Here is a 12,827-nt window from a genome sequence, read left to right on the forward strand (position 1 = left end):
AACGGCACGGCCAGCCACCCGGAACACATGGCGCTACGGGTTAAGAGGTGAAGCACGGCAAACATCTTCCATCGTCTTTCCCCCCACACGTCGGAAGGCCGTTCGCTGGGTGGTGAGGAAAAACCTTGGAAAACCGCGCGGAAACGAATCGATTCGGCGCCAAAAGCCGAAGCAAACAGATTTCGACTGCTGCGGGATTTTGCGCCCGCACACCCAACGCGCCAAACGCAATCAAACAAAAACCGCGGTTCGGTTGGAATGGCTGTTGAAATTAGCATCTCGTCGATGTGTGACTTTGCGAGCGAGTAAACTATTTACGACCTGCCGGACACGCACAGCGTCCATCAACGGACGGGTGAACATGGGCGGCCTATATTTTCTGCAATATAGGAAAATGAATATCTCTTCCTCACACACACACGGAGACACACACGCGGAGACACAAACACGGAAGGGTAACACAAAAAAAAACGAGAATAAACGCACAACACACACGGACAGGATTCGATCGTTAGTCCTTCCACCAGCTCAAATCAAGCCGAGACACCTTGGAACACGGAACACGCGCGTTATCCTTGTGTGGAAGCGCGAACGCATCTGGCAGGACATGCGCCAGCTCAGCGTCACCAGCATTCGCGCATATAAGCCCCGCAAGCGTGACACGCTGAAGCGCACCCAACTGACTTGGCGTGAAATGGCCCGGATTCGAGTCCGGCCCGTTGCTGTAAAAGTACCGATCACCGTGCAGAAACTTCGCGAACTGATCCGCGATCAACTCCGCGAACGTTTCACCCACGAGACCCCCATCGACGGGTCTCTCCAGGATACCGCCCACGTACAGATCGACGTCTTCCGGATGTGCGTACAGTGCGGCCAACCGTGGCCCAAGATCGGGTCCGTACTCCTCGAACGAAACCGCACCCGATCGACCCGCTAGCCGCCGGTAATCGTTGTAAGGACGAAGCGCATGGTCACGCCCTCGCTGGATGTTGATCGCGGCCAGATCGACACCGTGCGATTGGCCCGGTTTTACGTCCAGCAAGCGCGTCAAGCTGACGGTAAACAGTTCGTCAACCGTTTGCATCGGTTGGTGTTGAAGCGCTTCGAGCAACCCATCGTAAAAGGGCCGTTCGCGAAAGCGCGTTGGATCGAGAAACGTGCGCCAGGTTGGCACCGCACCATCTGGCAGGCTGCAAGGATAACGATAAGGATTAATGATCCAGGAAGAGGCGTCCGAGAGACTTACTCCAGCTGCGAAGGTACGGTTGAGTGGCCAAACCGGAAAGCCGCCACGGTGAACTCACTCGAAACGGACGGGTTCGTTTTGGGGTTGTAGAACGCACTGTAAGACCCACCCGGAGCCAGCTTAAGCCCATACAGCTCCATATAACGTGGTCCAACCACCTTCGGGAGGTACTCGCCGAAAGCGATCTGCTGCAACTGAGCGATGACAATTCGACGCGTCTCCTGGAACAAAGTCTCATCACCCCAGTGGGGGTTTATCTGCTCCAGACTCCTTGCCAGTCGGTTGTGTTCGCGCAGGAACAGCGTGTGGATGGCTACGAGCGATACGAGCTGATTCGAGCGCACATCCCCAGTTTGGAAGCACATTTTCGCGTGCGGATCACACGCACCCTCGGTACGATCGAGCGGTGGCAGTTCGTTGTGAAAATGCCGGTGAGACAGTGACCTCAACCGACCACCCTCGAAGGCGCGCAAATCTCGAGCTTGCCCACCATTTGCACCATAAATGGGTGACCCATCGATGAAGTGACTCACGGCGGAAAGCTGACGTGCGTGTGGGGTGGCATTACACTCGTGCACCGCTGCAACGGCCGTTCGCACGAACTGAAGACACCGTACGCCGTGTTGGGCGTAAAAGTCATCATGCCGGGACACTGGGATGGGCATGCAACCGGGTGGAGCATCCTTCACGCGTCCTGATCCATCCGCATGGCAACAGGCGCCTTGCGCAGCGATGGGTTTGTTGCGTGAAAAATCGTGCGCAAGGAACTGACCGAACTGCATCAGCAGCACGTTGCAGGTCGTGTGTGGGTTGTGTAGGTCCGCGAACAGGTTGGAGGAGAGTTTGCGAGCGGTTGGAAGGTACCGACCGGTGAGGGAGACGATCCGGGGAGCCCACACGCCATCCCCGTACGCTGGAGGAAGTAATCGTTCCATTGGAAAGCCGGCAGAACCCCACAGACTGCCACCTGGGTCGGCGTTGTTGCAGCGTCCATCAAAGCGCCGGTAGCGTGAGTGTGGCTTTTCACAGGGTGGCCCAACAAGGCAGCGTTTCGCTCGCCGGAAGGACCTTCCAGCTGTCCCGTTTGTGCTGTGGGAAAAGGGGAAAAGGAAACGATTCATCCTGCAGCCGTCAAAAGCGCCAACTGACGGAGCACTTACAGTCCTTGGAGCGCTTGCAGCGTGAGCACATCCGCTAGTCCTTCCCACACCAGCTCGGGTGGAATCGCATCGACCGGAAGTGGGGTATGGCCGTGGGTGCGTTGGTCATGCGCGAGGAACCGCTGCAGTTCGAGAGAGCCTATGCGTTCCGCGGTTCGAAGTAAATTCTCGTCTGATGGTGCAGACACATTTGACGGTTCTGATGGCTCGTCCTCGGTGGAGGCCGGATGCTCAGGACAGCAGATTCCGATGAACGTCCCATCGGCCATAGGACATCGATGCCAAACCGACTGTTTCCAGCGACGGTCGGCAGGTGAGCGAAGGTGCGGTGGACGGGAAAGGTACCGAACGAGGGCCATCCGATCGACTTCCGGGCATTGGAGTAGCCGCACGCAGGCACTTCCGGGGGCACAAACGCCGGTCCCGGTGATGGTGGCTGTTGGGTCGACAAAAAAGGCCGTCATTTAAATGTCATCTGAGTGGGGGGCGTAACTTATGGCGGGGAAAAAAAAGACCTTTGCGATAATTAATTTTTCAACTGAAATGTGGGGGAGGTGGAAAATGAACGGAAAATCCGCGCATGAAAAATGGCTGTAAAACAGCCTCTAACTTTGCTATCGCAGCGAACCTATGGCTCGGTGGGTGAGACTGCTGTGTTGTAAAACACAAGCGAATTGCTGGAAAAGTTAATGGATAGGAAAATAAAACACCCACCCACGCGCACTAGAACGCTGGAAAGCCGATGGTCGATGGAAAGTGAAGCAAAATGGGAATATAATTAAATTTAAGCTTGTATTTTGCAATCAACTAGTCTAAGTAGTTTCATTTCCATGTTGATTTTGAGTTACATTTGTGCTTACGTTTGTTGCGTTTTTATAATGGCTATAGTAACTGGGACGAAAGGACTCTTTCCTCTATTCAATTCGATAAACAATTTCCTTTTCTCTATTTCGAGAATTTCCTTTTCTCTATTTCGAGAATTTCCTTTTCTCTGTTCAATTTGATAAACAAGCACTCATTCGAACACATGGAAACAACTGGAAGATCTTGCTGAAGTACTAGCAGAACGTGGTTTGCAATGATTCTACTCCGCATCAACGAAGGATGAAAATTGTTCAAAATATACTGTGAACGAATAAATTATAGCAGATGCAGCTGGAGCAATTTTAACATGCAATAAATGGTATCGATTGATCCGAAAATAGATTTGCCTTCCGTCAACACCTCGCCCTCGAGGCATGTTTCGGTTGTTTATCTCAACGCACGGAATAGACCCATAGAAAAGAATCCGATACGCTCTCATATACTCGCATTCGGTGTCTACGATTACTAATCATTTAAAACAAAAAACTACCAATACATGTTAGTATGTGTGTTTAGCCGTGTCTAATTGTGCATCTCGAGCACGAAACACGTGCCTGGCAGATGAGGGATTTTCCCCATATTCGGTTTTTTTTCTTTTTACACTCGAACTCGGACTCGACTCCAGACCAGAATTATCTAAATTTACTCTGGCACTGGCAGTTAAAATAAACACGAACCACACCACTACCAAAACCATCACCGTAGTAACCAGCCTGCCACTGCAACAGCTGCCTGGTACACAGCCAAGCAAATCATCGCCTACTACTCACCATTGCCAGCGGCTTTTTCGATCGAATCGATACCACCATCGATGGCAGCCGCCGTGTCAGCGGTGAACACCAGCAGAACTCCAAGTGGTGCCAAAATGCCCATCACTTTGCACGGCCCGGGCGCGTAACGACGGCACATTATTAAATTAGCCCCGCAAATGTGACACTGCGAGCGGGCAAAACCATTAATTACGCTGCCGATGAAAAAAGAGCGACCACGCCGGACCACGGCCACTTCGATAAAAGGTTGCTCTGTCGTGGTGGAGTCGACCCGACAGCCTCCTGTTTGGTGTCCTTTTCTAGCCCCATACGCGGGTCGCCATCCGGCAGGAGGAAGAAGAAAATGAGCCGTTTAAGTGGTGGGTAACGGGGCGCATAATAGCTGCCGTTCGTAAGTGGCTTTATAATTATTTTATTCAATTGCAACGAAAATATTCCTAACAAAATAAACATCAACTCCCCTATGAGGCGGGTTTGTGCTTTTTGTTCGCGTGAGTGTGGGTGTTTAATTGAAACCCCTCTAGATCTAATTGTGCTCGGCCACAGGCGCCGTACGTCAGCTGAAGTACGCTGCGTCAGGACACTTCCGGTCCTGGAACGTTGACAAAACGCGCCCAAACCTGTGGCAGCAGCTTCCGGTATCCTTTGGCGTACCAAGCGATCGCACTTCAGTGCACCAACCGTAGCCGAACCGAACGCATCGTTATCGAACGAGTCCTGCACGATGCGTCCAGCCAAAAGTGAGCTTTCGGTGGTGCTTTTAGTGTTAGTTGTAAGCGCGGTCACCTTCACGTACGCCACCAGCGAATGTGTCCTGCCGGAACGGTGTCAAGTGCGAGTAGCTTGTGGTGTTGAGCCACGTGTCCATCAGCAATTCACGCACTGTCTAACCTCCGATGGGTTAGAAGGAGTCTGTTGCCGGCCAATGGCCGAACTCGAACGACCCAAGCGTTCGTTACCACCGGAACTGACGGAGGAGCTGTTCGCTAATGCCGTCGGTGAGGGTCATCGGATTTATACGCGCAAACTGGCCACCATTGACCAGCACCGAGCGGTCATGACGGCGGATTCGACAGATTCGTTGGTGCGAAAGTTTCACGGCCCACACTTCCAAGGATCGCTGGCACCAGCGGCACAGGAACAGGAAGCATACGAAGACGTGTTCGTAGCGCGATCGTTCGCTGATGCCCTTAATCTGACGGTTGATGAGCGGCTCGAGCTGAGTTTGGGTGTAAACCGACCCAAACGCTGCCTTCCACCGAGATCGTGTGATGCAAATGCGAGGTACCGAACGCACGATGGATCCTGCAACAACCCAGTGCCGGCTCGCAGCTCCTGGGGTGCGGCTGGATATCCTTTCGAGCGGTTGCTTCCTCCAGCGTACGAGGATGGTGTGTGGGCACCGAGATTACATTCCCACGTGACCGGACGTCCTTTGGCTAGCCCACGCGCTATTTCGGTGGCCGTTTTTCCGGATCGCGATCGGCGCGATCCTCGATTCAACCTGCTGCTGATGCAGTTCGGGCAGTTCATGTCACACGATTTCACGCGCAGTGCTAGCGTTCGGATGGGTAAGTTAGAGAGAGAGAGAGAGAGAGAGAGAGAGAGAGAGAGTTTTTGTTGAGGTTAGGATGATCACACAGGTTGGGTCTGATCGAACACTCGTTCCCCCATTTGCAGGCAAGTCAGAGATTCAGTGCTGCACCAGCGATCATTCAGGAGCGTTACGTGGCGATCAAGCACACTTCGCTTGTCTGCCGATAGAGGTCAGCCCAAATGATCCGTTTTACTCGCGCTTCGGGATCCGGTGTCTCAACTTCGTTCGACTAGCGCTCGCTCGAGACGGTAAGTGCCGGTTAGGCTACGGAAAGCAGTTGAACAGGATCACGCACTTCATCGACGGTTCGACCGTGTACGGTTCGAGTGATGCTCAGGCCGCCGTGCTGCGAACGTTCTCCGCGGGCCGGTTAAGGAGTAGTTTTCCCACCGGTGAGGAGTTACTTCCGTTCACCCAGAACCGGGCCTCCTGTGAACCATGGGCCGAAGCGTGCTTCCGGGCTGGGGATGATCGCGCAAACCAGATCGTTTCACTGACGGAAGTGCACACGCTGTTCCTGCGCGAGCACAACCGGGTTGCGTTTCGATTGGCGTCGCTTAACGCGCACTGGGATGACGAACGTGTGTACCAGGAAGCACGCCGTGTTGTCGGAGCCGTGCTACAGAAGCTGTTCTACAACGAGTACCTGCCGGCGGTCGTAGGAGTTCATAAGGCGCGTCAGTACGGACTGCTTGACCGGTTCGTAGGCCACACGGATCTGTACAACGCGGATGTGCGACCGTTTGTTTTTAACGAGCTTTCTGGGGCCGCGTTTCGCTTTGGACACTCCACCGTGGATGGAGCTTTTGTGTAGGTATCCTTTGCCAAATCGCTGGTCGAGCAATGCGTTGCATTAACCGTTCGCTTCCGGCAGGATTCAACACCGTCACCGACGTTCGGAACTGGTGCCCATTCAGGAGGTTTTCCTCAACCCATCGCGCATGCTGCAGAGATCGTTTTTCGACGATTTTCTCTTCTCACTCATGGACCAACCGCAGCAACAACTGGATGACTCCATCACGATCGGGTTGACGAGGCTGCTATTCGCGGGTCGCAACCCATTCGGATCGGATCTGGCCTCACTGAATATCCAGCGTGGTCGCGATCACGCACTGCGTCCTTACAACGACTATCGCGCCTGGGCCGGACTTCCGAGGATCACCGGGTTCGAGCAGTTCGGTGCCGTTGGAGCACGGTTGGCCAGTGTGTACGATTCACCGGAGGATGTCGACCTGTGGGTGGGTGGATTGCTCGAACCTCCCTCGCAAGATGGCGCGCTGTTTGGAGAAACGTTTGCCAGCATCCTGAGCGAGCAGTTTGCTCGGTTGAAGTTTGGCGATCGTTACTACTACACGAACGGGCCGCGGAACAACCCTGGATTTTTCACCGAGCAACAGTTGGGCGAGCTGAGCCGGGTGACTTTTGCGTCCGTCATCTGTGCCAATGTCGACCAGCCAGAGGGCTTTTCGGTACCGCAGAATGTGTTTAGGCACCCGAGCGAACATAACCCACCCGTTCCGTGCACGTCGTTGCCTGTGCTTGATCTCGCTGCTTGGAGTAGCGATCATTAGCCAGGGGAGGTTTCGTTTTGCCGTACTTTGCTTTAGTACGAAAGTTGTTTTTAAATGTTATGTGTTTTTTTTAAATGTGTTTTCATTTAACACTGTCCATGTTTTCTGTGTTTGTTCGAATAAAAATGTGCCAACGCACACGCTATGTATAAAAAATGACCTTTCGTTAGCTATGTTCTGAATAAGTGGGAAAAAGGATCGTCAACGGAGAGTGTTCATATAGAATTATGTTAACGGATGCTCTAGCACATTACGTCCTTACTCTTCCGCAAAACTTTACCACAAAAAATGGCAGTTGCGGATAATCTAAAATTGGTACGGATTTTATGAAAAGATACCGAAAAATGTTGATTCACAACCAAGGGTATAAGAAAGAAAAAATTAAAGCTATTTCTTTTTCTTCGTCTTTGCGAAATGGGATGTAGCCTTCTATATTTGAATTCTCCAAAGAGTCACTTCTAATTTATTCAAAGGTTGACCACTGCTTTATAGGCTCGACTATCTAGAGTCATATGCCTTACAGTGATATACACCGGAAACAACCGTCCACATCGAGGAGCAACGATTGTATGGAAAATTTAATCAAATTTATTTACCATATTCCAATGCATCGATGCATGGTAGAGAAAAAAAAAACAAAAAAAAAATAACCCTTATGACAAGCACGATGAGTGCTTTGACAGCTAGAGAACTGTCAGCAGGCGGCCAACGGAGTGAGTGGCTCCGCGTCACTCAGCAGTGCGATCTGGGCGATGAGAAGCGCCCATCACTAGTAAAAACGCTCAGCGAAGTGCGTCGCTCGGTGCGTGCGCTCTGTTTTTATCGACAAAATTAACCGTGCAAACATTTCCAACTGCGCCTGAAAGTGTGATTTACGTGAAGCGCGTGCAGCGCACCATCCGTTGTGACAATTTGCAACCCGAAGTGCGTACCGTTTCGTGGTGAAAAGAGTGAAAACAGTTTTCGCGAAATCGGTGTCGCCCGTGGCAACCGCAGCGGATTTGGCATAGCTTCACACAGCGCTACCTGCCCGTGAGCGCGCGTGTGTGTGCGAGAGCGGTTCACATCGATCGCGGTATGCGGGTTGGCGTCCTGCTGTGTGGCTGCTAGAGCGAGAGAGCAGCCGCAGTGCGAAGCGCGAGCGAGACGGCACTCATCGGTGGTGTTGGTGCGTCGAACGGTTGTTTACGTTTTCCCTTGTTTAATTTTCAACGCAGCAACCACGGGGAAAAGGTGTGCCACTGCGAAGGAAAGCGCCGACTGGTGTGTTGGGTTTTGCGAGTGCGATCCGCAATGTGTCTAAATAACGCTGTTGGTGGTGTACTAACACACGGCAAATGATGCACTAACCCGCCCCCAAGTGTATGTTCGAAGATTCTATCCCACCCAAAGAGTGATCTTGCTGTGACAGTGAAAAAATGGTGCATTCCGCACGATTCTGCTGATCGCTGCTCTCGGTGGTGTGTGTGTGTGTGTGAGAGTGCACCCGTGTGGCGAGAAATGCTCGTCAGTGCAGCATCAGAGTCAGTGAAACGAAACCAGCTGAACGTGCGAAAGAGATAAGCTACTAAGGTGAATGCAGCAGCAGCGCTAGTGTTCTGTCCTGCTCGGCGCATAAATCTGCTGCAGGCGGCTACAGCAGGGCAAGGTGTTCTGTGATCGCATCGGCCGAAGGTTGTTGAAGTTTTTTTTTTCTTCACTCTTACTACATCAGCAGGCTACGGCCGATCGCCGTATCCCGCGTACTAAGTTTGATAAATCTTCTCCCGCTCGGTGGCGATCGTTCCGCGGCGAAGATAAACGTGACTGTGTCCGTATATATATCTACATATATATATTGGTGCCACCTTGGGTGGAGCCGAGATTCCATCGCTCATTTACATTCCATCACGCATTCCCGCCGTCCATCGTGTCGTCGCCGTCGACTACCGGAACAGGTAAGCCTACGTAAATCCCACGGGATTAGGACGAAAGTGTCCTTTTTGTTCCTTGAAGGCGAGCTGTCTCGTTGGCTCGTTCGCAGAGCGCGCTTCTTGTGGTCGAGCGGCGCAGTGAGAAGGATAATGAGCATAATTCGATTTGGCGCGCAATCTACCGGCAGCATTTTCGTGGTATTGCGCTTCCCTAATCGAATGTCCTTCAGCTGTTGGGTGAGCGAAATTGAGTGAATTTTGGGACCTGTTTTTCGTGTTTTTCGTCTCGAGCATCTCGCGTAAAGGCATCTTAATGCCGATTCCCTAGCGCTGATTGGTATCAGAAGGCTAATGCGCTCCAGCGCAAACTGGTTTTCTATGTTTTGTACGATATTAATCGCTGCCCCAAGAGGCAAACTGGTGTGCTCGTAAAGACTTTGAGTTGTAGGTCAGCGAGTATTTGGGTTTCATGGCTGGTGTTGCGTTCAAGGACGTGCACATGGAGACTTTTTTTATTTATTCAAGAAGCTCTCTTAACCGAAGCACACGAAGAAGGATCAAACATGCATCAGTATTTCGTTATGACAACAAAATAATCGAGGAATTAAGGAAGAGCTTTGCGTTCGATCCAATTCAAACTTGATGCTTTGCAGACGCGATATTTTTCGTAATAAATAATTGGACATAATCTAATAAGTCAAAGCAAAGAGAGTTTTCCTCCCTCGTTTTGTTGCATACTATCTATTGTAAAACTCGTTGCAAATACCATTCGGAATCATTCCCGGCAGTTGCAATGCTACAGAGCTACGAAAGTGCGAAATGGAGCACCCATTAGGGCTGTTTCGCATCTAGATTGATTATGGAAATGTTTCTAATGTCCGGGGCATTAAGCTTGTTAGCTGTCTGATTATCACTGGGCTCGAGAAGTACATTGAAGACGCCAACCCACCCCAACATTGGCAACCTGTGACCACCACAAGTACACTCTCATCGCACAGCAGAACGTGCCTGAAGAGATAGAACCTGCGGGGAATAAGGCGCTTCCACGGTGAATTGGCAAACAAGTACAACAACCTCGCGGGGTTGCTGGCTAACAAGCTGGCTGACTGACTGTCTAACCCGTCTGCCGTTGCTGGGTGGAATCGCGCTCACCTGCGGCATTGGTCTGGAACGAAGCATTGGAAAAGAACGAGGCAATTGTGAGCGGTTTCTCGGGAGGAAAAATAGGATAGGGCAGAGGGAGGGGCAAAACGTTTTTCCGTTGCGGTTTTTCATCCCCTCTTCGTCGTTTGCGCGATCTTCTCCAGCGGCGTGTAGTGCTTTCCGCACACTGAAGCGCTCCAGAACATGTGCTGATGCGTGATCGTGCGAACGAGCGAAAAACGGTGACAGCAGGAAAAATACGCTGCGCAAATTCTCTCCGCGATGATGGTGGTGGGTCAGTCTTTTTAAAAACGCATCTCCAACGTCCAAACGTCGAGCGAGCAAGCGAGAAACCCGACGACTCGATGGGGCAAAACAGAAAGAGAACAGAAGAGCGCCATAAGAGCGAGCAAACCAACACAGGCAATTTGCTCTCTCCCGTTTTCGTGGCGCTATTTTATATTTTTATTTTCGCGACACACACCCGCAAAGAGGGGAAGATTATGGCTGACTCCGCCGTAGCGCGATCATGATCATCATCATGAGCGATCGCGATCGTCAGTAGCGCCATCACCGTGAGCAACCGTGAGTTGCGCGAGAGTGTGTGTGTGTGAGTGAGCGGCCCAATGGAATGCCACTTGTTTAGCTGGTTGCTAGGAAGGTTTTTTGTTTGCGTCGCTGGAACGCGCACACACACACACACACACACACACACACGTTTGCTCTACAGCACTGGTATCGAAAATACGTGCGTGTGTGTTTACGCGCGTGTACAATGCACGGGAGCACCAGCGAGCGACGGGCCGCGAGTGCGTCAATATTATTATTATTTTTGTGACCGTTGCCAGCGGTTGTCGCGTTCCTCCGTTGCTGTTTGATTCCGCGTCACTTTGACATCCGCGTTGTGTAGTTTTGCTGTTGCTGCTGCTGTTGCGCTTGGCAAAGGAAACCCCTGGGTGCGTGTTTACAGTTGAAAGTTCAGCACCTGGTCGTGGATACGCCGATCCGTAAAGGAGATTCAGCGTGCGCGCGTGAGGCAGGTTTTAGCTTGCCAGGCACAAAGGCGCACACAACACCGGTTGTGGTCATCGGGAATTCCTTCAGACGCACGCACGCACACGCACTGCTCCCAGGGGTCGGCGTAAAATGGCCGCGTGTGTTTGATTCGCGCCATCGAAAATCCTCCGGTACCTGTGGCCGCCGCGGTGAGACCGCTTTTCCCGGAATCCCAGAGGAACGACTGATCGGGCTTGCGCTGTCGTTTTTTTGTGTCTTGCGTGCTAGTGTGTCCCATTGTGCGTGTGTGCGGTGCATTCGTCCTTCGAAGAGGGTGCGCCTGTGCAATCGGGGTGTGTGGTGTAACAGGGAAGGGCAATATAATTCGGAAAAGGTTGTGTATATATTGTCCTTGCCCCTGGGGGCAAGCAACCGAAACTCGTAACCACCGTACTGGCGTACTCTGTGGTACCCTTCGAACAGGCAAAGCAAAAGCCCACGATCCGGCCCATTGCCAGGGGCCCAGGAACCGTGTGCGCGCGCGAGGACGCGTATCCTTTTGGGCAAAGGCTCCTTTTCGTTGTATTCGCGATCGTGTGTGCGTTTTTTTTTGTTTTATTATTTGCTGCCCTTTGCGCTTTCCGTGTGTAAAAAAGTGTCTGCCCGTGCGTGTGTGCGTGTTTTATTTGGCTGTTTCTGCTATTAAATTTCGCCCTCTCTCTCTCTCTCTCTCTCTCTCTCTCTCTCTCTTGCTTTCTCACCTACTGTGGCTCGCCCTTACATGGCTTTCCCGCCGTCGGTTTGGGTATCCTTTTTCAGGCAATAAAAGATTAGGCAAAACTTTAGCCCCTTTTCCACCGAGTAAGGCTTTGCTGCTGCTGTTGGCGAATTCGCTGCCGTGTGTGTTTGTGTGCGCGAGCGAGTCGAAAGAACACGCGAAGCAACACCGAAAAGCACCGCTATAAAGCGGGCGCGAATTCAGCGAGGAAAGCAAAATCGTTTGCGAAAAGGAGGAGGTAAAGCAAAAAAAAAGTGGCACAGAGCACGGAGAAGTGATCTGCGATCGCCACAACCAAAAGTCCGGATGATCGCGCCCAGTGTGACGTGTAGGTGCGTGCCGTGGTGGTGTGCGTGAAAAAATCGCCCATATTACTACGATCGTGCTCGGACGGGTGTGAAATTGCTGCCAAAAGGCGGCTGGTACGACGATCGCGCGCGAGTAGAGAGGCTCTGCATTCCAGCAGTTGTAGCGCCTTGTGCGCGAGTATGTACGTCATCGTTGATGCGCCACCTTTATCATCATCATCATCATCATCGTGACTGGAACGGTGAGTTCGATCTCGTGCCTTTTCCCACCACACTGGAATGGTTGGGGAACGCATCCCAGCACCACTACGTAGCCGGTGCTGGGCGTTTTGGCGTTGAATGTGTGCGAAAATGGAGCCTCCGATGCAAGAGTGTGTGGTGGTCAGCAGCGCATGTTGGCCCACCGTTGGGGCCGTTTAAACCAACCGTCCTGGTGGGATGGGGAAACAGCCTCATGAGAAGGGTGTCAGACTGGTGGAAA

At 52.0% G+C, this 12,827-nt stretch overlaps 2 protein-coding genes across 2 annotated transcripts; one reads left to right on the forward strand and one right to left on the reverse strand.

Moving 5' to 3' along the window:
• Positions 1–511: 511 nt before the first annotated feature.
• On the reverse strand, positions 512–4,143 carry LOC128722891 (chorion peroxidase-like). The gene is made up of 4 exons (XM_053816581.1): positions 4,041–4,143; positions 2,407–2,842; positions 1,247–2,335; positions 512–1,190 (listed from the first exon to the last, which is right to left on the reverse strand). Exons 1-4 carry the CDS (start codon positions 4,141–4,143, stop codon positions 512–514), a joined length of 2,307 nt encoding a protein of 768 aa, XP_053672556.1.
• Positions 4,144–4,503: 360 nt separating this feature from the next.
• On the forward strand, positions 4,504–7,208 carry LOC128722902 (chorion peroxidase-like). Its single transcript, XM_053816592.1, has 4 exons — positions 4,504–4,531; positions 4,775–5,611; positions 5,721–6,447; positions 6,512–7,208. The coding sequence occupies exons 1-4, from the start codon at positions 4,504–4,506 to the stop codon at positions 7,206–7,208; spliced, it is 2,289 nt and encodes a 762-aa protein (XP_053672567.1).
• Positions 7,209–12,827: the final 5,619 nt, after the last annotated feature.

This window comes from Anopheles nili, chromosome 2 (genome assembly GCF_943737925.1).
Source record: "Anopheles nili chromosome 2, idAnoNiliSN_F5_01, whole genome shotgun sequence".
NCBI lineage: Eukaryota > Metazoa > Arthropoda > Insecta > Diptera > Culicidae > Anopheles > Anopheles nili.

What these genes read in the sequence shown, in the direction of transcription:
- LOC128722891 (XM_053816581.1), bottom strand. Translation starts at nt 4,143, where the DNA reads ATGGGCATTTTGGCACCACTTGGAGTTCTGCTGGTGTTCACCGCTGAC. An exon ending in CGAAAAAGCCGCTGGCAATG is followed by an intron (nt 2,843 to 4,040) that starts GTGAGTAGTAGG and finishes TCGACCCAACAG; the next exon opens with CCACCATCACCGGGACCGGC. An exon ending in ACCGTACCTTCGCAGCTGGA is followed by an intron (nt 1,191 to 1,246) that starts GTAAGTCTCTCG and finishes TTATCCTTGCAG; the next exon opens with CCTGCCAGATGGTGCGGTGC.
- LOC128722902 (XM_053816592.1), top strand. Translation starts at nt 4,504, where the DNA reads ATGAGGCGGGTTTGTGCTTTTTGTTCGC. An exon ending in GGTTTGTGCTTTTTGTTCGC is followed by an intron (nt 4,532 to 4,774) that starts GTGAGTGTGGGT and finishes CGATGCGTCCAG; the next exon opens with CCAAAAGTGAGCTTTCGGTG. An exon ending in ACCGTGGATGGAGCTTTTGT is followed by an intron (nt 6,448 to 6,511) that starts GTAGGTATCCTT and finishes CGCTTCCGGCAG; the next exon opens with GATTCAACACCGTCACCGAC.